Source organism: Hyaloscypha bicolor, assembly GCF_002865645.1.
Source record: "Hyaloscypha bicolor E unplaced genomic scaffold K444scaffold_87, whole genome shotgun sequence".
Lineage (NCBI taxonomy): Eukaryota > Fungi > Ascomycota > Leotiomycetes > Helotiales > Hyaloscyphaceae > Hyaloscypha > Hyaloscypha bicolor.
In genome coordinates, this window is record NW_020194589.1 from 2,337,966 (window position 1) to 2,358,426 (window position 20,461).

General features: G+C 48.8%; 9 protein-coding genes across 9 annotated transcripts; 7 read left to right on the forward strand and 2 right to left on the reverse strand.

The window, feature by feature from the left end:
* The first annotated feature begins 146 nt into the window (after window positions 1–146).
* K444DRAFT_613796 (uncharacterized protein) lies at window positions 147–1,931 on the forward strand. The gene is made up of 4 exons (XM_024880416.1): window positions 147–568; window positions 621–838; window positions 891–1,051; window positions 1,221–1,931. The coding sequence occupies exons 1-4, from the start codon at window positions 494–496 to the stop codon at window positions 1,661–1,663; spliced, it is 897 nt and encodes a 298-aa protein (XP_024735909.1). The 5' UTR covers window positions 147–493; the 3' UTR covers window positions 1,664–1,931.
* A 482-nt stretch (window positions 1,932–2,413) lies between these two features.
* K444DRAFT_531589 (uncharacterized protein) lies at window positions 2,414–3,856 on the forward strand (the record flags this gene model as incomplete). The annotated part of the gene is made up of 4 exons (XM_024875000.1): window positions 2,414–2,443; window positions 2,518–2,784; window positions 2,849–3,182; window positions 3,237–3,856. 4 exons carry the CDS (start codon window positions 2,414–2,416, stop codon window positions 3,854–3,856), a joined length of 1,251 nt encoding a protein of 416 aa, XP_024735910.1.
* Window positions 3,857–4,293: 437 nt separating this feature from the next.
* K444DRAFT_531537 (uncharacterized protein) lies at window positions 4,294–4,861 on the reverse strand (the record flags this gene model as incomplete). Its single annotated transcript, XM_024874992.1, has 2 exons — window positions 4,294–4,731; window positions 4,790–4,861. The coding sequence occupies 2 exons, from the start codon at window positions 4,859–4,861 to the stop codon at window positions 4,294–4,296; spliced, it is 510 nt and encodes a 169-aa protein (XP_024735911.1).
* A 1,062-nt stretch (window positions 4,862–5,923) lies between these two features.
* K444DRAFT_643733 (uncharacterized protein) lies at window positions 5,924–7,581 on the forward strand (the record flags this gene model as incomplete). The annotated part of the gene is made up of 3 exons (XM_024884887.1): window positions 5,924–6,061; window positions 6,118–6,542; window positions 6,699–7,581. 3 exons carry the CDS (start codon window positions 5,924–5,926, stop codon window positions 7,579–7,581), a joined length of 1,446 nt encoding a protein of 481 aa, XP_024735912.1.
* A 1,438-nt stretch (window positions 7,582–9,019) lies between these two features.
* Window positions 9,020–11,111, forward strand: K444DRAFT_421052 (uncharacterized protein). The gene has a single exon (XM_024872705.1). The coding sequence runs from the start codon at window positions 9,420–9,422 to the stop codon at window positions 10,632–10,634; it is 1,215 nt and encodes a 404-aa protein (XP_024735913.1). The 5' UTR covers window positions 9,020–9,419; the 3' UTR covers window positions 10,635–11,111.
* A 429-nt stretch (window positions 11,112–11,540) lies between these two features.
* On the forward strand, window positions 11,541–12,271 carry K444DRAFT_643734 (uncharacterized protein; the record flags this gene model as incomplete). Its single annotated transcript, XM_024884888.1, has 2 exons — window positions 11,541–11,709; window positions 11,778–12,271. 2 exons carry the CDS (start codon window positions 11,541–11,543, stop codon window positions 12,269–12,271), a joined length of 663 nt encoding a protein of 220 aa, XP_024735914.1.
* Window positions 12,272–12,852: 581 nt separating this feature from the next.
* K444DRAFT_613801 (PRTase-like protein) lies at window positions 12,853–14,004 on the reverse strand. The gene is made up of 3 exons (XM_024880417.1): window positions 13,689–14,004; window positions 13,536–13,635; window positions 12,853–13,462 (listed from the first exon to the last, which is right to left on the reverse strand). The coding sequence occupies exons 1-3, from the start codon at window positions 13,869–13,871 to the stop codon at window positions 13,041–13,043; spliced, it is 705 nt and encodes a 234-aa protein (XP_024735915.1). The 5' UTR covers window positions 13,872–14,004; the 3' UTR covers window positions 12,853–13,040.
* Window positions 14,005–14,128: 124 nt separating this feature from the next.
* K444DRAFT_613803 (uncharacterized protein) lies at window positions 14,129–16,438 on the forward strand. Its single transcript, XM_024880418.1, has one exon. The coding sequence runs from the start codon at window positions 14,273–14,275 to the stop codon at window positions 15,986–15,988; it is 1,716 nt and encodes a 571-aa protein (XP_024735916.1). The 5' UTR covers window positions 14,129–14,272; the 3' UTR covers window positions 15,989–16,438.
* Window positions 16,439–17,549: 1,111 nt separating this feature from the next.
* On the forward strand, window positions 17,550–19,559 carry K444DRAFT_531836 (uncharacterized protein; the record flags this gene model as incomplete). Its single annotated transcript, XM_024875031.1, has 8 exons — window positions 17,550–17,726; window positions 17,777–17,894; window positions 17,943–18,220; window positions 18,271–18,443; window positions 18,498–18,585; window positions 18,640–18,742; window positions 18,798–18,934; window positions 19,113–19,559. 8 exons carry the CDS (start codon window positions 17,550–17,552, stop codon window positions 19,557–19,559), a joined length of 1,521 nt encoding a protein of 506 aa, XP_024735917.1.
* Between the last annotated feature and the right edge of the window lie 902 nt (window positions 19,560–20,461).

A 20,461-nucleotide genomic window follows, 5' to 3' on the forward strand; every position in this document is an offset into this window, starting at 1 on the left:
AAAACAGCTTAGCCGCCGAGTAATTCGAGGGCGGTGAGCTGATCTTGTTTGGGAGCCACAAGTGCCACAGCTCGCAGGCTGGCTGACGTAGCTGGACAGGGGCAATCAGCAGTGAATGCCGTGAAACTTGGATAACAAATGCACCACGCCTATCGTCTACGATAGTCTCAAACTCACAATCAAGCTTAAACGGGAAACGAATCATTCTATTTCCATAAAAAGCCATGCTACCCCTTCAAGTTTCTTCTCCAATTTCCGCGTCTACCACTTTGAAGCCAAGAATAGTACGCGCGAGACTGTCTCACAATCCAGACAACGCCTACCAGTCGAAGCTGAAGTCTTGCCATCACGAGAGACAAGCAGACGAAGCAAGCGCACCATTGCCGCCACCTCTAGAACTCTGATTCTGAGCTACTACCACCGTTCCAACTATTAAAGGGCATTCCCCATCAACACACTCCTCAATTACAATTCTTCCAACAATACTGCAATCATGACGTCCATGATCGCAAAGTACATCAGCAAGAAGGTGTTGGGAGAGACCATGCAGAATAACTTTGGCAAGGAGGTAATTCAGACGTACCTACAGGTTTTTACGGCAAAGCTAACCCTTGATTTAGGACCCATACTTCGAGACCGTTCCTGCGACCCGTTTAGATGGCCGGCCATCCAGCAAGAAGGGGAAGAAGAGACGCAAGGCCTTACCCGCCGGTATCTCTGAACATGATGCCAAAATTCTGACCAAGGTCAAACGGCGAGCATATCGTCTTGATATGAGTCTGTTCAATTGCTGTGGAATCAGGTTTGGCTGGTCCTCTGTCATCGGTATTATTCCAGGGTAAGTTGAAACTTTGCGTTTGATCATACGATTTGCTGACTGTCTCCTCCAGTATCGGTGATGTTATCGACGCATTCATGGCTATGATGGTTTTGAGAACGTGCCAGCAGGTCGAGGGCGGCCTCCCAAATCCGGTCAGGGTGAAAATGTTGTTCAATATTGTACTGGACTTTGGCATTGGACTTGTTCCTTTCCTAGGAGATATTGCAGATGGTCCGTAACCCCAAACTCCCCCAGTCTCGCTGCGCTCGAGTATTTTACTGATCTCCATCCTCTCCATCCTTTGTTTATGGCCATGCTTCGAGCGCAGCGAGGCCGGGGGTTTGGGGGCTTGCCCCTATAAATGGCTTTTTGCACTGTAATCACACTAACAGTTGAATAGCTTTATTCCGCGCAAATACCAGGAATGCCGTCGAACTTGAGAAGTTTCTTCGCGCAAAGGGTGAACGAAACCTCAAGGCTCAGGGACAGCCTCTACCGCAGGTCGACCCTTCAGACCCCGACGAATTTGATCGCCAAATGAGAGTAGAACATGGACCACCACCGCAATACACGACAGCACCTCCAACTAGACAAGGCACACAGCCTCCGAACAGACAAGGCACACAAACGCAGAACGACAGTGGACGGCCAGGACCTTCTCACCAGGATGATGTACCAGAACAGAGAAGCGGCGGCCTTTTCAGTGGTTTCGGAAGTAAGAAGAAGCAGCCCGACGTTGAACGTGGTGACGAAATGATGAGACGCCAAGATGCACCTCTACCAAGCCTTCCAAAGAATGATACCCAACGGAACCCGTCCACGCTCCAGAAGAACCAATATTAATGGCGCTGGATTTGGATTCAGTGGCAGCATATTTTGCTTGCAAAATGGCGCGTTCCTTTCCATATGACGTTTCCGAGGCGTTTTCCATATTTGAGATTCGAGTCCTGTAAAGATTTGGAGTAGATACCCATAATAAAGATAATTCTGAATCGGAATTTGATCCACCATAACTCTTTCCGCAGTGACTTGTCTAGGTCGCGGTGGAGAAAGGAAGCAGTACTATGGTTTCTATCTTCCAAGCTAGATATTTCAAATGCTTCAACTCTGATTGTTCCCTGGAGTTACGGGACATTCAAAGTCAAGTAAGTCCCTTCGACTGTCCTCAATAGCCATGGAGCATTGCTATCCCCCAGAGATGAATGTCCCTTGTCCACAGCGAGCCTGCACCAGCTGGTATCCAGTTGCTTAGTGAAACCTGAATCATCAAGACTGGGAGTCTCCACTTCAAAACAAGACCATCAGCAACGGTTCGTCCAAAAGATCTGATAAGGCGGGCGGCTGCAAGGTGAATTCTTGCAGGCATTCTGAGTGGTCAATTTGTGCCCAGCCTCGCCCATTTCGCGGTCTCAGGTCCGACGCGTTGAAAACCCCTGCTAGTCGTGTTTTCCTCACGTGAGTTGGAGCACTTAAGCCTTCAACCTGCCCTTCTTTTGCTTTACTTTTTGTCAACACCAACAGCTTCGACAACTCCGAACCCTTCCTACCCCTCCACCTGACACGATCCTTCCTCTACTTAATCAATCAATCAGCATGACTTCTCAAGTAACTCCTTCCAAGGCGGTACGTTCTTAATTGCCACCGCGACTACCCTCACCTTCGCGTCGTCCCAAGTTCATTTGCTAATCCAAACATAGGCTGCATCTGCCATTGAGGGCCTGAAGATGGGTGACTCGCCTGCTAAGAAGCTCAACTTCGAGGCCGTCGGCAAGGAGAACATACCCTTCAATGCCGACGCGCCGGTTGTTGACGACATCGAGATCAAGAAGCCCATCGTCGAAGAGGTCAAGACCGAGAAGACAGTGGTAGCAGTTGCACCAACGATCAAGCCAGAGGAAGCTGATGAGCCACTTCTCCAAGAGAACCCTCAACGCTTCGTTCTCTTCCCGATCAAATACCATGAGGTTAGTCGCGTCGACGCGTTAACGCGTAAACTACTAAGCAATGGCTGACATTCTTCTGCTACAGATCTGGCAGATGTACAAGAAGGCTGAGGCTTCTTTCTGGACCGCCGAAGAGATTGATCTCTCAAAGGATCTCCACGACTGGAACAACAGGCTCAATGACGACGAGCGATACTTCATTTCACACGTCCTTGCATTCTTCGCAGCATCGGATGGAATTGTCAACGAGAACTTGGTTGAGCGTTTTAGCGGAGAGGTTCAGATTCCCGAGGCTCGATGCTTCTACGGATTCCAGATCATGATGGAGAACATCCACTCTGAGACATATTCTCTTCTCATCGACACATACATAAAGGAGCAGGCTCAACGCACATATCTCTTTAACGCCATTGAGACCAGTGAGTTTTGACGCGTAAATCTACATGTCTCCATTTTCTAACGCGTCATATCAGTCCCTTGCATCAAAAAGAAGGCCGACTGGGCAGTCCGCTGGATCCAAGACAAGTCCTCTACCTTCGCTCAGCGTCTTGTGGCCTTCGCAGCTGTTGAGGGCATCTTCTTCAGTGGTTCATTCGCCTCCATCTTCTGGCTGAAGAAGCGTGGTCTCATGGCTGGTCTTACATTCTCCAACGAGCTCATCTCCCGTGACGAGGGTCTCCACACCGACTTTGCCTGCCTTCTCTTCTCCCACCTGAAGCACCGCCCAAGCAAACAAGCCGTCCAAGATGTCATCACCGAGGCCGTCGAGATTGAGCAGGAATTCTTGACTGAAGCTCTTCCTTGCGCTCTTCTCGGCATGAACTCGGCTCTCATGAAGCAGTACATCGAGTTCGTTGCTGATCGTCTCCTTTTGTCTCTCGGCAACGAGAAGGTCTACAAGGTTTCCAACCCGTTCGACTTCATGGAGAATATCTCCCTTGCCGGCAAGACCAACTTCTTCGAGAAGCGTGTCGCTGATTATCAAAAGGCAGGCGTCATGGCTGGCACACAAAAGAAGCATGAGGACACCGCTGCCCAGACTGAGGCCAAGGCAGAAAACGGTGGTGACTTCAACTTCGATGAGGACTTCTAGATGTCTTCGTCTCTAATATTTGGGTCTGTCGGCGTTGGTATCTCGCCTCTGTATATTTTGCATTGCATATTTCTTCTTTTCTTACGCTTCTTTGCATAGATGGCGAGGTCGCCGGGTGCAGACGTGGTACTCTTGTTTGTTCTGGACATACACCTTGGGCGTTACGGGAGTCTGGACACGAATCATGGGCGATGGTGATGAGATGAGATGAGCTGATAGGATAAAGAAGCAGCAGGAATGAAAAAAGATTCGAATATTTTTTCGGTATTGTGACTTGGTGCAACGTAATGCAAGCCCATCCTCTAAAGCTATTCGTTCTTAGCAAAAGGCCATGCCACTCCCTGAACTCCGTCCATGCATCCTTTGAACTCCGAGGTCCTTCTGATCACAAAGTCCACGAAGCTCTGGCTCATCTCAATGAAATCTTCGAGCACAAGTCACTTCTTCCCCTTCTTCCCCTTCTTCTTTCCACCACCACCACCCTGCGCCTGCTGCCCAGGCTTCCCGCCCCCCGCCAAAGCCGGCACACTCTCCACAGTCGGCGTCCGGACACCACTGCCCTCCCCTTCTCCCCCAACTCCCGCCCCTAACACAGGCACATCATCCTTCACCTCCGGCAGCGCACACATCGGCCGCGCCAGCCTCCCTAATATCTGTATTAAACGCGACACCTCCGCTGCCTTGTTCGTGCTGTATTTCAGCGTTGCGCCTGAGGCTGGATCGTAGGTTTTGAGGGTGAGTGTTGCGCGGGGTGCGTCGGGTGCGGGTGCGTGTGTTGCTGGCTCAGTTGTCTCTTTAGCGGGTTTTGATTTCCTGGGTTTGGAGGCTTTGGAAGAGGCCGGTGGGGAGATGGTGTATTTTGAAGTTATTCTTGTCTGTGGTGTTGTTAGTGGGTTGGTAAAGGGGAGGAGAGGAAGAGGGAAGAGGACGGACTGTTGCGGGACGTGCTTGCAGGAGGAGGGTTGATTGCGTGAGCCATTGTTGAGCGGTTTCGAGGTAAGGCATCTTGGGTAGGATGCGCAAAGATTGCCCTATGTTGGGAGACTCGAGGATGCTTGAGCTGTGTTGATGAGGGGAAGTTGCTTGCTTGGTGGGGAAATACAAGGCTGAGATTTGAGTGCGGGATGCCAAGCTAGCGAACCCGAAAATCACTTCTAACCTTTTTCTGAACATTGTGCCACACTTATTGCAATATTGTTATTTTTCCTTTTTAGTCGTTTGAGAGTATGTATAAATTGCTTCGGCTTCAACCAAAATCTTCTCATCACCGAATGTCTTTCCATTCATCCTGATCGTGCTATCCAGCAATTCAAGTTGGCTTCCAAAGCGGCATCAGAAAGTCGAGAGTATGCGAGTAAATGTAAACTTCTCCACTTTTGTTGCACATTGTTTTAATGTTCCAAATTTTCTGGTACATTGAGACCTTACCCCTTCAAGTCTAGAGTGAATCTCTTCTTATGAGCGATTCCGTTGCAGATCAACATCTCCTTCAGTGTTCCAGCGTCTCTAAGAACAGTTTTCGTTTGACATCAGAAGCAACGCTCACATTCATTGCCCAAACCAGCGCTAAATATTCATCTAAAGTAGAACAGGATAGGAGGTTAATCTTCAATGATCGCAATATATTCAAAGGGATAGACTTCGAAATGTCCAAAAAGAAGGCAGAAATTTAGAGGGGATTTGTGGACCTTCACTCTGAGTTGGGACATTGAAAGATCAGTGCCGCTTTTGTCGTCAACCTCACTGGGGCCTCGCGTGCACGGTTGCCCAAAAGGCTGTTCGTCACACTGAAATTATGACTCGACCACAACGGCTTCCTTTAGTTTCGATCACCTTCTCCAATTGATACTTAAAGCTCGAGGAGAGCTCCTGGGACACACCCCTTTGTTTATACTCCTCAAAATCACGATGGCTCCCGAAAGTCACCTTGTCGTGCTCGACAACCCTGAGGCTGTTGAGATTGAAAAGGTCGACAAGGCTGATGAGAATGTGTCAACTACACTCAATGGAGACATGGCTGCCGTGGACAGCATCGATCCAGCCAAGGTTGCCAAACTTGCAGCCGATATGCAGCAGCGTTGCCGACTGTTTCTGGACGAATTGGAACAGTTTCAGGCATATCTGAAGGACCAGAAGAAGGAAAGACAAGTTGAATTGAGGACCTTCAAAGCTAGCTTGCAATCGGAAATGAGAGCCATTGACAGAGTCAGTATTGGTTGTCCTCCTCCAGAATACGTCTCTCTGCTAATACTCCACAACAGCTAGTAGCCGCAGATCCAAACCTCCCGAGAACCGTACAAGGCTTGCGAACGTCTAATCTCTCATTCTTTGAGGCTGTGTGGTCAACTGCAAAGACCTGTACCGACCTGACTGCTCTGAAGCAAAGATTCTACTGGCTTCCAGGACCACACCCCGCCTACGTTAATGGACAAGTTGCACCTCCTGTAACAAGAGATCGGACATACAGCACTGTGGTTGATATTGTTTCCCGGGGTGGCTTGGAGTGGGTCAAAGTTTCCTCGGTTACAGAAAAAAGAATTATCTGGGACTTGACGAGAGCTGGCTGGGCTGCAGATTCATCAAGCGAAGAAAGCGAAGAAGTTCAAGCAGATGATGGTCTGAATCTGGAAGGACTCCTGAAGCAGGCTGAAGCTCTTGTCAAAGCAAGCCAGGCTACCAGAGTTCGGTAAGTCTTCATTTTCTGGGAGTTTATATTCTACTTCATAAGTCTTGCGATCTGTTTACTCCCCAGCTAGATTTGGGAGCAGACTACTCATGGGGCACTGTTTCAGCACCCAATTGTACCTTCGAAGGTAATGCTAATCTGAGACTCTGGATTTAGATACCAACATCCCAAAATTCGCCTTGTTCTTCCCAACATCAAAGCCCAGCCAGACGCCAAAGTGGTAGCCAACGTCCTGCGGCAAATCAGAAATCTAGGTGTTAATGTGCAGACTGCTGAGGATATGCCATCTACATTTCCATCTGTAACCGAAGTGCTAAGTCGCCTTGATACTGATCCATTCGAAGCCTTTTCTGGAACTCTGAACGTGGACTGCAGCATCCTGCTTGCGTTTGCAAGTGACGTGTCACATGGAAGAGTTGAGCCCGAGCACTGGCATAATAAAATCATCTCAAGGCAAATAGAAATGGAAAGTGAGGATAATGTTTTGCCGAGTAGCATATGGCCAGCGTGCGGTGCTAGAAAATTGGTCTGCACGCGTGAAGCTGCTGAAAAAATGCAGGAGATTGTGGACACAATGGGGACCGAAACAGAGAAGAGACGAGCTGCCTTGCTACTTGGCAGGGATTCCTGCTTGTCAAGAGAACAGGCTCTTGAAGAGTTTCAAAAGTTCTCGGACTATCCAATTCCTCCGGAATGGAATCTTCCAATCGAAGTGGTCGATGTCGACATGGCTTCTATTATGGCAAGTCTTCCATCTGCCGCAAAGAAGGTGTCAGAGATCTTTCTCCCAACAGGCATCAATCGATCTGTATTTCTGTTTGGTTGGTCTGCCGACTTAACAACTATCAGTAGCAACGCCGCAGCCGCGAGAGATATTGAGATGGCAATCGAGGAGCAAAATTTATCTTCCAAGAGACTCAAGGGGCAGGCCACTGCACAAGACACCAAGGGACCGAACATATGGATTTGTCCATTTGCGCGATCTCTTGTCGGCAAAGAGAAAACCCGAAGAGGAGCTAAGAATGACACCGTTGAGTAAGCATCATAGGTAAATCCAAGCAATGGCATACATACATTTTCTTCGTGATTTCGCCAGCATGTCTTGAATGAGGACTCATGGTAGGCTATAATAGTTGAGTGCCCGTTAAAGTACCATAATTGGTCAGCGAGTGGGGGGGCATTCAGTCCATTTCAAAACAGCATCATATTGACTTTAAGTTCCCTTTTCCCCGCGCTACTTATTTGTTGTGCATGCGAATTTTCATCCCGACTCTCTTTCTCGTCCAGTAAAGGCACACTTATTCTTCAAATTGTTCATTATATCTCCTGATCGGCAGCTTGTACCAGGCGCTGCGAGAACAATGCCACCAATGGATACACCTTTACACATGCTTTACGAAATCGTTGGGAATCATGACTATTATCATGAACGAGCTAGTTCTCGAAGTTTCAACTGAAATGGAAGTCAACGAGGACTTGTGTCAAGTTCGTATCTTGGTCTCCTACAAGTACATGGTTGAGCAGAACCTGTTTGGAAGATTTGATCCGATCAACAATCACATAAACCTTTGGAAGGGGGAGATCACGACTCGTGGCGCTTTTGGAATAGATTTAAGCGCTCCGTGGCCGCAAAGCTTGAAGCTACAACCGAACGACTTCTTCTTCCTCTGCACGAGGGAGTTAATGATCATACCCTGCCCGTTTCGCAGTCTACCTGACGAAGGACGTGAAAAGATCATGGCAATCTTTGAACAAAAGCGCAGTGCAGAAAACCAGGCACTGATGGAGTTACTTCGAGAAGAGAAGAGGGTGTATAGACTATGTCTTAAGTTGATGTAGAGGTTGAAAGGAGATTTGAAATACGTCGAAGTCGAGGATTATCCTCCTCCTTTGCTGCAGTCGTTGAGGCAGAAGGCAAACATCCGTGAATTACGTTCCATCTCAACATCTGTCATCAATATTTCAATCAGGGCATCCGAAAACTCATTTACTATCTATCGCAAGTGCAGAATTCGCTCTCTGAGGAGCATAAATTGGGTGCTCTGGAGAGCTTATATATGTTGAGACGTGGTAAGCCCCTGAATCTCGTGAGAACGGCATGCAGAGGGCACTCGGGGGAAGGGGGGGCACGTGCCATGCAACACTACCTATTTCAATTCAGATATTAAGCTTTGTTTTACTCCTCCCTTCTCTCCTTTTCAACACCGCCTTGACAATTCGCCGGCATACTTCGTGCGCTTTTTTGGCGGCCGTGTGCCCCGGCCCTAACCGAATCAGGGGCTCGCTTACTCGTTAGAGCTTGAGCAAAACCTTCTGCAGAAGGAAGAAGGTCAGAGAAGTCAGTCAGATTCTCAACCACACAAATCTTCAATGGGAACCCAATCATATCGTTAAAAAATAAACACGAGTTTACTTATTAACAGGGAACGCTAAGCTACGGGCCGTTCCTTAGTAAGTTGAGACCATCCAAAAATGGCAGACTCGTGTCTGCTCCCGCCAATGGTAGCTCATAGTACCAAAGTATATCCTCCCCTCTGGAATTTTCTTACATAATCCAGACTACATTTGCTCTCCCAGATAATTTAAATCTTGGAATGCTGAAACTGAACCCTGGCGCACTATTACAGCCTTCCCGTTTCCTTCATGCTCTGGGTATCTTGGAACATCAGAATATGGACTGTTTTTGACTTATGATTCTTCAGTATAAATTTAAACATGGCGTCCTATTTTCTATTCTCCTTCTATTGCACTCACATTCGAATATTTTTGAGATACCAAGTTTTCAACAGCATCCTCTCGCTCAATCAAAATCACCGGTATCCACAGAAATCATTATAAACTCCATTTCGATACTTAATTCTTCATTTACGAGACAAGATGGCGATTCCAAACCTCTACTTGGCCATCAGAAAAGTCTCTCCACTCCACTGGTACGAATGCTATAAGCAACGCGATCTCCATAGCATCCAAAAACTCTACTTCTCGACCGTACCGATTCCAGGAATCTACGCCATCACGGCCAATAGACGCCACTACCTCATCGCCATCAAACCAATCAAAGGAAAAAATGACGCCGAAAAAATCTTCGAACCCGCGAAGAAAAGCTGCCATGACCCGACCATCCGCTCGAATGCAGACAAAGCCAACCAGATAATTAGCAACAACCTCTCAAGAAAGTTATCATTCTCAAGCACGCGGACAACTCTCAACGGCGACATCGACGACAAGAAAGACTGTTTCTTCGGCTACCGCTTCCCTCATCCCGAATACGTCAAGGTGCTGGAACAAGATAAACCCACCCACTCGAAGAAGTACATCCTTTTCGGCACAGGAGGACATGGCCCACACCAAAAATCGCCATTTCGAAACTACCTAAGCAAGAAGCAAGACAACCGACTTTCACAACTTCTCGACTTCCTTGGCTACCGTGGAGAAAGCAGTCTCCAAGAAGCGGACATGAATGGCTTCAGGAAACTGAGGATCCCGCTGAGGATCAAGTTCTGTTCGCTCGCCAGGAGATGGATGTTCAGTTCTGAGATCAAGATCAGGACTGAGGAGGTTCTTATGTGTGAGGATATCACGTGTATGAGGAGAAGTCATGAGGGTTGTGAGAGGGAAATCTGGAGGAAGATGTTTGCTTTGGACGACGGGTATTCGTGGGTTGAGGTTGGGAGGCTGGGAAGGAGAAAGGGGAATGGATTGTTCAGAGTTGATGATGAGACGGAGTGTATGAGACGACAGTCGAAGGAGGAGGTGAGAGTGAGCGAATGGTATTTAGAGAGAGAAAAGGAACGATTCTTGGAAGATAGCGAGGAGGCAGATTATATGTCGCTTGTGAGATATTGTCAGAAAGAGAAATGTGATGTGAAGAATGGGGGAGTGTATTTGGAGAGAAAGAGGGCTGAGCTCGCTAAGCTTGAATTTGGGAAATTGGAAGAGGAAAGACTCGAGGAAGAATGGGCTGAGAAAATGGCGCTCCAGGAAGAGAAGCTCGTAATGAGGTTCGTTAGGGTTTGGAATGTGGAGGTTCGGGAAGCTCAAGCTGCGGAAATGGAGGTTGGAGAAGTTGTCGAGATTGAAAGCATGGCATGAGAAGGAGCATGAGGAATAGAGAATTGATAAGATGTAAGACAAATGAAATTATCCCATATACAATTCGAAAAAAGCACAACCGTGAAGCTCTTTCTTGCTCAGGCCACTTAGCCTGCGATGGCGATTTTTGAGCAACTTGAACTCAGCCTCGCATGATGGAACAGGGACTTGTACCAAGAAACACGCTGAGAGGATTTTGATCACCAGAAAGCCACTGAATACACGCGTCAATGTTCTCACTCACTTATGAAGATTCATTTCAAAATTCCAGCCGTCAAGAAATTGCCAGAACACTCTTTCCATCCTGCTTAAATTTGGTGGCACTTTTCACTGTACTCCTTCGGGACTATGCTGCAGGATTTGGTTAGATTTTCGGTGGCTGGTGGCGTCTCACCTGTTGAAGACTCAAACTCAAAATGAGGTCAATTCTCATCTCAATAAAAACGTCGTACTGTACAAACTTCACTTAGGTACGAGTTAATTTCTTTCCATTCATAGCATAATTTCAATTAAATATGAACTCCGAGAAATTATCTCAAAACGGCGAGAATCCGAGATCTTATGTTACGCATAAACTAGCCAGTGTGATTTGTGTCAGGGGTCTTTGTGCAGTGACGGCGCGGGCGATCATTCTGGCGTCGGGGTATTTTGGGAGGCGGAGCACAGCGGACTCGAAGTTTGCTTGCGAGGCACGCCCCAAAACGAGAGCGGGCCAAGAGAAATACCACGACGCCTCGCTCCTTGCTCCTCCCTCTTGTTTAAATTTTCCACTCTAACCTCGCACAATAAACGTGATACTCGTTCGAACTCAGACTCTGTATAGAGAGTGAAACCAACTTGCTTGTGAAGGAGTAAGAACACCAACAGCAGCCTCGAGCCAGTCTCATGATCATCGCACACGCTCCAATGTCCACGACGATGACTCTCACCATGGCAGAGGCACCAGGCATGCACGCCTGTCCCAACTGCGGCGTCGGGCTGCCTGATCACACCGACCTCGCATCCGACGCGCAGAAGAGGATCGAAGACCTGGAAGCCCAAGTGCGACTCTTGAACGCGAAGGCCACGGCAGCCGGTACGTTTACTCCCCTCCCCTCCCACATCACCAAGCCCAGCCGGGACAACACAGCTAACAAACAACAGTCGACCGATGGGCAGACTACGAAGACGAGATCCAGCAGCTTAAAGCGCAACAGCAGCAGCATAACGACCAAGCGGATGAAGAGAGGGAGAGGGGACCTACTAGTCCTGGACGACCCTCGTATTTACCTATCCAGAACCGCCTTTCTTCTTTCCTGACTGCGCGAAAATCGACGCCGAACTTAAGGCCTGGGCAACCTCCAAGCACGCCTACGGAGACGGAGTTGGTTGCGGCGCTGACGAGAGAGCAGGCGCTGCGGCAGGCGGCGGAGAAGAAGCTGGATGAAGGGAGCGGAGAGCTAGAGGAGCTGAGCGCGCAGCTGTTTATGCAGGCCAATGAGATGGTGGCCACGGAACGGAAAGCCAGAGCGAAGCTGGAGGAAAGAGTGGAGGTTTTGGAGAAGAGGGATACGGAGAAGAGGAAGCGGTTGGAGAGGCTTGAAGGCGCGGTACAGAGGATTGAGAGGGTTAGGGGACTGCTTGCGCCGGGAAGCTGAATCTGAAGACCGGATGAAGAACATGACTTGCGTTCGTGCGCTTCGCCGAGGTGGAGGCAGGCTTGTTAGGAAGGGCATGAAGATATATGTTAAGAGCAGGCTTGCTGGTATCCGATTTCCAGGTCGACGAGCCAGAAGGCGGCCGTATCCAAACCCTGCAGAGGAACCAGACATATCAAATTACTGTCCAGCAAGCTTCCGGAATAATCCACCAGCAACACCTCCGAGTCTTCCAAGCCTCGCTCTCGAAATACCAGACTACGAACTATGGATCACCGAGTTGTGGAATGACTTCCTAATCGAGCCCACACCTTACCTAGTAGCATCAGCAACCATATACCTGGGCTTTGCGTTACTCCTGTCACAGTATTACGCAGCCTTTTGGCAACTTTCGTGCATTTTGGTTCAGTTCATTCCGTGGGATGACGATGAACCGCGATACCTTTGAGTTTAATTAGCGATTGTGTTCTAGGGATCGGTATGGGGTATTTTAGAAGGGATAGGATGGAAAATGGAACCGGCAAAGCGAGGATACCCTAATTCTTGTAAGATTACATTTTCATGAATGAATGATTTTATGTTATGATGTCAAGTTTCGGTGTTCTACGCTTCACTGTGAAGCATTGTGGCGTTGGAACCTTATCTTCATTTTCATCTGAATTATTAAGATGTAAACCTCGAGCTTTCATCTCCTGGCACATTCTATGCAAAAGCTCCCCAACACCAGCTGCAAATCATTTGGATCCCAGTTTGTCACCCGCTCAACCACTCACTTCCCAATTGTCAAAAACAGCCTATCACCCACATCTCCAAGACCTGGCGCGATCATTCCCCTATCATTAAGAGTCTCATCAATGCCCGCAATCCAGATTTCAACTCCCCCCTCCCACTCCGACGCCGCTTTCACAACACCGCTCACCGCCCCTAGAACCGCAACAACAATAACTTTTTTAACGCCCCATTCCCTCAAGGTTTGAATAGCGGCGGAACAGGTACCGCCTGTGGCAATTACGGGATCGAGCAGGAAGGCTATTTCAGAGGCGGAAGTATTCGGGCTGTTGGAAGGGGTGCCGTGGTCAGGGACGTGGTAAGGGAGGTTGTTGTAGTATTCTACTGGCTGTAAGGTGACGGGCTCGCGGAAGAGACCGAGGTGGTGGACTGGGACTGGGTTCGGGAGGAGGGTTTGTATTGCTATTGCCTTTGATCAGTCTTTTTGTTTCCTTTGTTTGGAGGGGTTATAGGCAGTAAAGGGGTCCGGGCTTACCATCGAGCATTCCTAAACCCGAACGAAGAATCGGAATGAGAGAGATAGAGCTGGGTGAGAGGACCTGCGTTGTGTATTCATATCCCAAAGGAGTCTTGGCCTGTGGTGGGGTTAGTTAGTCATAGCAGAGGGAGGGGACGTGGGGTAGCAGACTGTTGGTCCTTTCTTGGTGCTCAATCCAGCTGCTGTGGCTTCACAGCCAACAATCAGAGATATTTCGTGCACCAATGCCTTTGTTTCGCGGGCGTTTGCTGTGCTTGCTCGTAATTGAGAGAGCTTGGCTTGAAGACATGGATGTGTTGAGAGGTGAACGTTTGGGGGAAGAGAATGCGTCATTGTGAATGCTTGTGGAGAGAGATACAACAGTTTTGTTGCGAGAGAAGGATTTTGAAAAGTGAAGAAGGAGGGACGTTACGAAATCATGAGGCTTCTTTCCTTGGAATAGAACGGTGAGAGAAGTTCGTTGTTTGTGACCAAAAACAGGAGGCTTCCCCTGCCCGCATGCAGCCACGCCTTCCGAAAGCGGGCCGATAAGCTACGTATTTTCCTTATCGAGATATGAGCCATGATTAGCTAGGTGCTTGCTTTCTAGTGTGGTTGTTGACGTCGGGACGGGCAAGGCAGAGAATCTCCACCTTTTCTCGATCGGACGAAAGTTGAAGTCGGGATGCTGCTTTTCATCCCATGATCGAGAGGAGCACGGCCAGGCGGGCGGCCTTCAGGTGCCTCGATTCATGATGCCAGCCTCGAACACGAATTCGACAGAGACCAAGGAGCATCCCGCCGAGCTGCAGAGCATTGTCTCTCATCGGTCCATCTCCAGACGACGAGAAAGCTCTGCAAGACGGCGGTCTCATGATGCTGGATACGATATCCCAGAGTCCTACAGGAATCTCGACGAGTTGGCTACACCGTCGCCAATTCAAAATCCCGATGAAGATCCAATAACCAGGGTTCGAACATTGGAAGATGAGAGGAGCCATCACTCGAGAGAGGAGACTGCGAGACGAAGGAGCTTTAATCGCACGCTATCCCATTCATCGCGAATATCTTCCGGAAAACGTCGACCTTCACAGGGCGGGACAAGTTACAATTTTCCGGACAATTACGTTCAATTGGATGAATTGGCTACACCCTCACCAGTCGAGAATCCAGGCGAAGAACCAATATATCTACATAAATCGTTAGAGGAGGCAAAGAGTCGGGAACAGGAATACCAGAGGAATCAGGAAAGAGAGAGAAGGGCTTCAATTGCTAGAGGGGACGAACCCCCGAAAGAGGAAGAAGAGCAGGATGTGATCAAGGTTTCCAGATTTGCAACACAGTTATACGTAATTTCTTATCTGATCTTGTTTTCCTTCTTTGGCACACTCGCTCGACTTGGCCTACAGGCCATCACATTCTATCCGGGAGCTCCTGTGGTTTTCAGTGAGCTGTGGGCGAACTTTGGTGGAAGCCTTTTTATGGGATTTCTGAGCGAGGACCGGATGTTGTTCAAGGAGGAATGGGGCACGCCTACGTACGACAATCAAGTTGAGGAGGCGAGGCAACAGGAGCAAGACGAAGAGAGTGGTTCAGATTCAGAGCAGGCTGTGGATTTACAAGCCGCAAAGAAGGCACACGCCGCGACGAAAAAGACCATCCCATTGTACATTGGGCTCACCACTGGGTTCTGCGGATGCTTCACCTCATTTTCGTCTTTCATTCGGGATGTCTTCTTTGCATTATCTAACGACCTTCCTTCACCTCTCAACCATCCTGAAGACTACAACCCAGTTCGTGCTAGTTCCACCTCTACGGTTGACCGAAATGGAGGGTATTCGTTTATGGCCTTGGTGGCTGTCATCATCACTACGGTAGCATTGTGCATTTCAAGCTTACACATCGGAGCGCATCTCGCCATCGCTTTGGAGCCATATACTCCAAGTCTGCCGTTCAGCTTCTGTCGGAAAGTCCTAGACCGCCTGGCGGTTGTCCTAGCATGGGGCTGTTGGCTGGGAGCTATATTCCTCGCTATATTCCCCCCAGACCGTAACGAGGGTCCACCAGAGATCTGGCGTGGCCGCACAGTCTTTGCCTTGGTCTTCTCGCCTCTGGGATGCCTCGGACGTTTCTATGTCTCCATTTACTTGAACAGCAAGTTTGCCTCGTTCCCACTGGGAACATTTGTGGTCAACATCTTTGGCACTGCAATCATAGGCATGAGCTATGACCTGCAGCATGTTCCCCTTGGGGGTGCAGTCGGCTGTCAGGTTCTTCAAGGGATAGAAGACGGCTTTTGCGGATGTTTGACAACAGTCAGTACCTGGGTCAGTGAGCTGAGTTCCTTGAGAAGGAGGAACGCCTATCGCTACGGTGCGGCAAGTGTGATCATTGCGTTGTGCTTCTTGATCGTGATCATGGGAAGTCTTCAGTGGAGTAGAGGGTTTTCGGCGCTGCAGTGTACACATTAGAGGACTATCGGAATAGGATAAATGCTTGCATTTCGTCACTTCGTCGCATGGTCACCTTCACTTCTCCAACCCTCCATGCAATGTTTTCTCAGTCTAACTTGGGATGAAAGCAAAGACCTAGAAGGGTTGCAGATGTTGTGTCTTCTCGATTAGACTTGATATGAAGTGACAATGTAAGGAGCCGCTGATGTCGTGATTTCTCATTGGACTTGAGACTAAAGCGAGGAACTGCAAGGAGCCGTAGTAGATGCCATATTCTGCTGGCATGGCAGGTTACAGTGGTGAGAAGAGTTCTCTCCCATCGCAATCGGACATATTGGAAATACCGATGGTGCTCACGATCCGACACCGAATCTTCCAGTTGTTCTGCGAGTTCCGGCCTCGTGATTCATGTCGGTTCGGGGACAAGATAGATGGTTGAAATAAAAATCTCACTCGCCAAGGTTCCGTTCCGTGTTGCCGTCTCACATAAGTTCTTTCGATGTGCCATAATGACGAAGGGTCAGCCCCCTCTCTACACACATCCCAAAGGCTGATCGAAGCTGCGATTCGGAAAGAGGATTTTACGAGAAGCACAAGAAGCGTTAGGACAATGCGAATCCGCCTCCCGTCTTGGCAGTGCCTTGACACGTAGGACAGAAACGGCCTGCGGAAATCTTTCTCGATTCACGAGACAAAAACGGACCACGACGGCGCAGCCCATCGTGGTTATCGCGAGGCTATCCGCATGAGACAGCTAGTCGATTTAGAGGAAATGGCGCAGAGTTCCAGGCACGGCAGTTGCTGAGCGAACCAGTGAGCGGCCCTGGCGGCGCTGGCCAAGACCGCATTGCATGCATCTGGTGCATACTGCAGCTACCCCACAAGTCCGCGAAATACCCACCCACTCGCTCCTGCTGCATCCACGAGCTTCAATTTAGATAAAACCTTAGGAGGTCAAAGGTAAGCCTAAGCCATCCACGCTTCTACATCCTCATTCGGACCTCGCTGTCCTGTCCAAAGATGTAACAAAAAGCATGTATGCATGCGGACGGCCACGCTGCCACGCTGACTCGCTGCCTCGACACCAAGATCCAAACCCCTCCTGTCTGCGGGCTGCAGCTGCAGCTGCTTTAAACCCAAGTACCGATGATCGATCGATGTATCCCGCCAATTACGGGCCGAGTTGTTCCTTTGCAACATTGACCATCTGAGAATGGAATGCAAGGCTCCTTGGGGTCTTGATCCTGTTGGCTTATCGCCTTCTTCCCGAGCCGTGGATCTGCATCTTCCTCTCGTCTTCTTTCTCCGGATGAACAGAGCCTGCACGAGCTCGCCATCCCAGGTCGCGTCGGTGATACTCCATATTAACTGCACCAGGGTTCATGATAAGGACGACGTTCCCTCTGTTGGCTTTCGTTCTGTTTCGTTCCTTTTTATTACCTGGGACGTTCCCGGTTCAGAGAACAGTCTGCTCTTTCAATCATCCGCTTTTCTTCCACTCGTCATGAAGGTGCCTTTCGTTCCCGCCCTCTCGCTGTTGGCGTGTATCGGTTTGGTTGCTGGTATACGCCCTCCGGGAATGTTGGCTCCGCCGTTGGGAGAAGGAGACGAGACGGCCATTGAAGCAACGGGTGCGACCAATTTCACCGGAGACGCCTTCTTCACTCAACTACTCGACCATGATAACCCCAACAAAGGAACCTTCAAGCAAAAGTACTGGTATAATTTCCAGTACTGGAAAGGACCAGGTTCTCCAGTAAGTTTGGCCGTATACTCACTCGAAGTCAATGCCAATTGCCCGAATAGGTTGTCTTGTTCACGCCAGGTGAAAGTGCTGCTGGACCATACGGTGCCTATTTGACCAACGTGACCCTTACGGGTTTGCTCGGCCAGGAACTCAATGGAGCCGTAGTTATGGTTGAGCGTGAGCAACTTACCTTCCCTCGGTAATGCGAGTGCTAATTATGTGAAGATCGATATTGGGGTGAATCATCTCCTTATGCCGATCTGACTGCCGAGACCTTGCAACTCTTGAACCTGCACCAGGCCATTCATGACTTCGTATACTTTGCGAAGACTGTCGACTTACCGTTTGATAAGAATCATAGCAGCAACGCAGATAAGGCGCCTTGGGTTTTCACGGGAGGATCTTATTCAGGTGCATTGACAGCATGGACAGAGCATATTTCTCCTGGCACCTTCTGGGCATATCATTCATCCAGTGCTCCTGTGGAGGCCATTGATGACTACGTCGGTTTTGGGGAGACGGGTGCTGTCTTGCTTTTGCTAATCTTCTCTAGTGGCAATATTTTGTTCCCATTCAGCAGGGGATGCCGAAGAACTGCAGCAAGGACGTCAACCTCGTTATTGAGTATATGGATTATATTTTCACACACAGAAACGAGTCCGACCAATTGGCATTGAAGAAAAAATTCGGACTGGAGTATCTCAAGCATGGAGATGATGTTATGGGGTTAGTCCTCAACTGAAGGACTTGATCATCAAATCCAACTAATCCTCGTGACAGTGTTATTGAGAACGGTCCATGGTTGTGGCAGTCAAACAGCTTCTACACCAATTATTCCGACTTCTATAGATTTTGCGATTACATTGAGGTCAGTTGTGCATATCAGAATGTGTACCGGGGCTAAAGCTAAAACGATCCACAGAATGTACTTCCTGGGGCCAAAGTGACACCAGATGAGAATGGTGTCGGTCTCGAGAAAGCTCTGGACGGCTATGCAAAGTGGACCCCAACATTTGTCTACGGCTGTAAGCCTTTCCGAACCATGAAGTTGACCAGAAGACTGACGAAGGCTTTGCACAGACTGCAGACAATTCGGTTATAAGAGCAACACCACTTTGGAATGCTTCGACACGTACAATGCATCTAACCTTTACTTCGCGAACAGAACCGTCGGAAATGGCGCGGATAGACAGTGGAACTGGATGCTTTGCAACGAGGTAAGCTGTTTCTCATCCTGCTTCCGTATCTTTCTCTATGAGAATCCGGACAGAGCCAGGAGCAGTTTCAGGAACCTTGTCGACTCATTTCTCTTTGTATCTTGGGAGTTGAAACACATGCAAAGCTCTTGGCACCTTCGGATTTTTCACTACCTCAATGCGCTGATTCGCTGCTCAGCCGTTTTACTACTGGCAAAACGGAGCTCCTCGAGGCAAGCCTACCCTAGCTTCCCGCCTCATTAATTCCCCATACTGGAAGCGTCAATGCCCCATCTTCTTCCCAACCACGAACGGCTACACATATGCCAGCGCTGTCAGCCCCGACAACAACGAACACCAAGTGAACAAGCACACCCAAGGCTGGAGACTGGAAAACACCACCCGTCTCATTTGGACAAACGGCGAATTCGATCCCTGGCGAACATCCGGAGTGTCTTCTGAATTCCGTCCAGGGGGACCGCTGGAGTCAACGAAAGAGGCGCCACTGCAGATCATTCCCGGTGGTTTCCACTGCTCCGATCTGAGGTTGAGGAATGGGCTGGTCAATGCTGGAGTCCAGAAGGTCATCGATAATGAGGTTTCTCAGATCGTAAAGTGGGTTGCGGAGTGGCCTGGCGAGAAGTAAAGATAGAGATGATAATGTAATGTCAGTATACGATAATTGGGACTACCTTAAAGGAAAAGCACATTGTAAAATGGGCTCAGCATGCTAGTGATATTACAGTATGTTACAGTCGCTAGCGAAATCGGCTTCTGCCTTGAACTCTTCGAAAGAGTAAACTCAGCCACACTGCCAAGACTCATAACCCACTGGATGAAGACCTTCCTCTACCAACACTACCCAAAGCAAGGAATCTGTGGCCTTCACACGAAGAAAGCTCATTGCTCCTACTCTGGCGACGCTACTCCGTCGACTTCGTCCTACTCCACCGACCTGCTCTAGCCCGAGAGAGCACCCGATATTCTGAATGGACTGCAATCATCTCAATCTAAACAAACCAGGTCTATGATGAGTGAATCAAGATACCAGCTCGTGGAGTCGCTCTACGGCCCTGGCACTGCAGCAGGCTGGCTTCTGACGATATGCTCCATTCTTGTCTCGTGGCTATTCAATCCCAGGCTTGGCGATATTCCACCCTGGAACGTTCCACGGAACGTTCCGGCCGGTATCGACTGGTATTAGGTAATATTGGTAATGGAACGTTCCAAACGTTCCAAAATGGCAGGGGTAGGGCGATAATGACAGGGGTAGGCGAATCCACCGCTACTTCCCCCACTATACTCCCTTCCTTACTTTTTATCTATCCGTATAATTAATTTACCTTGAGTATATCCTCAAAATATCTTCTTTAATTAAACCAGACTATTCTCTTATACTATCCGAGATAGTAACGTCTTCTGCGGACTATTTAAAGAGGACTTCCCCGATTTGGAAGCATTCTCGTTATATATTACCTAATAAAAATAAAGCTTTACTTTATTATTTATATTATTAATTAGACTCTTTCCTACTACCATATAGTACTA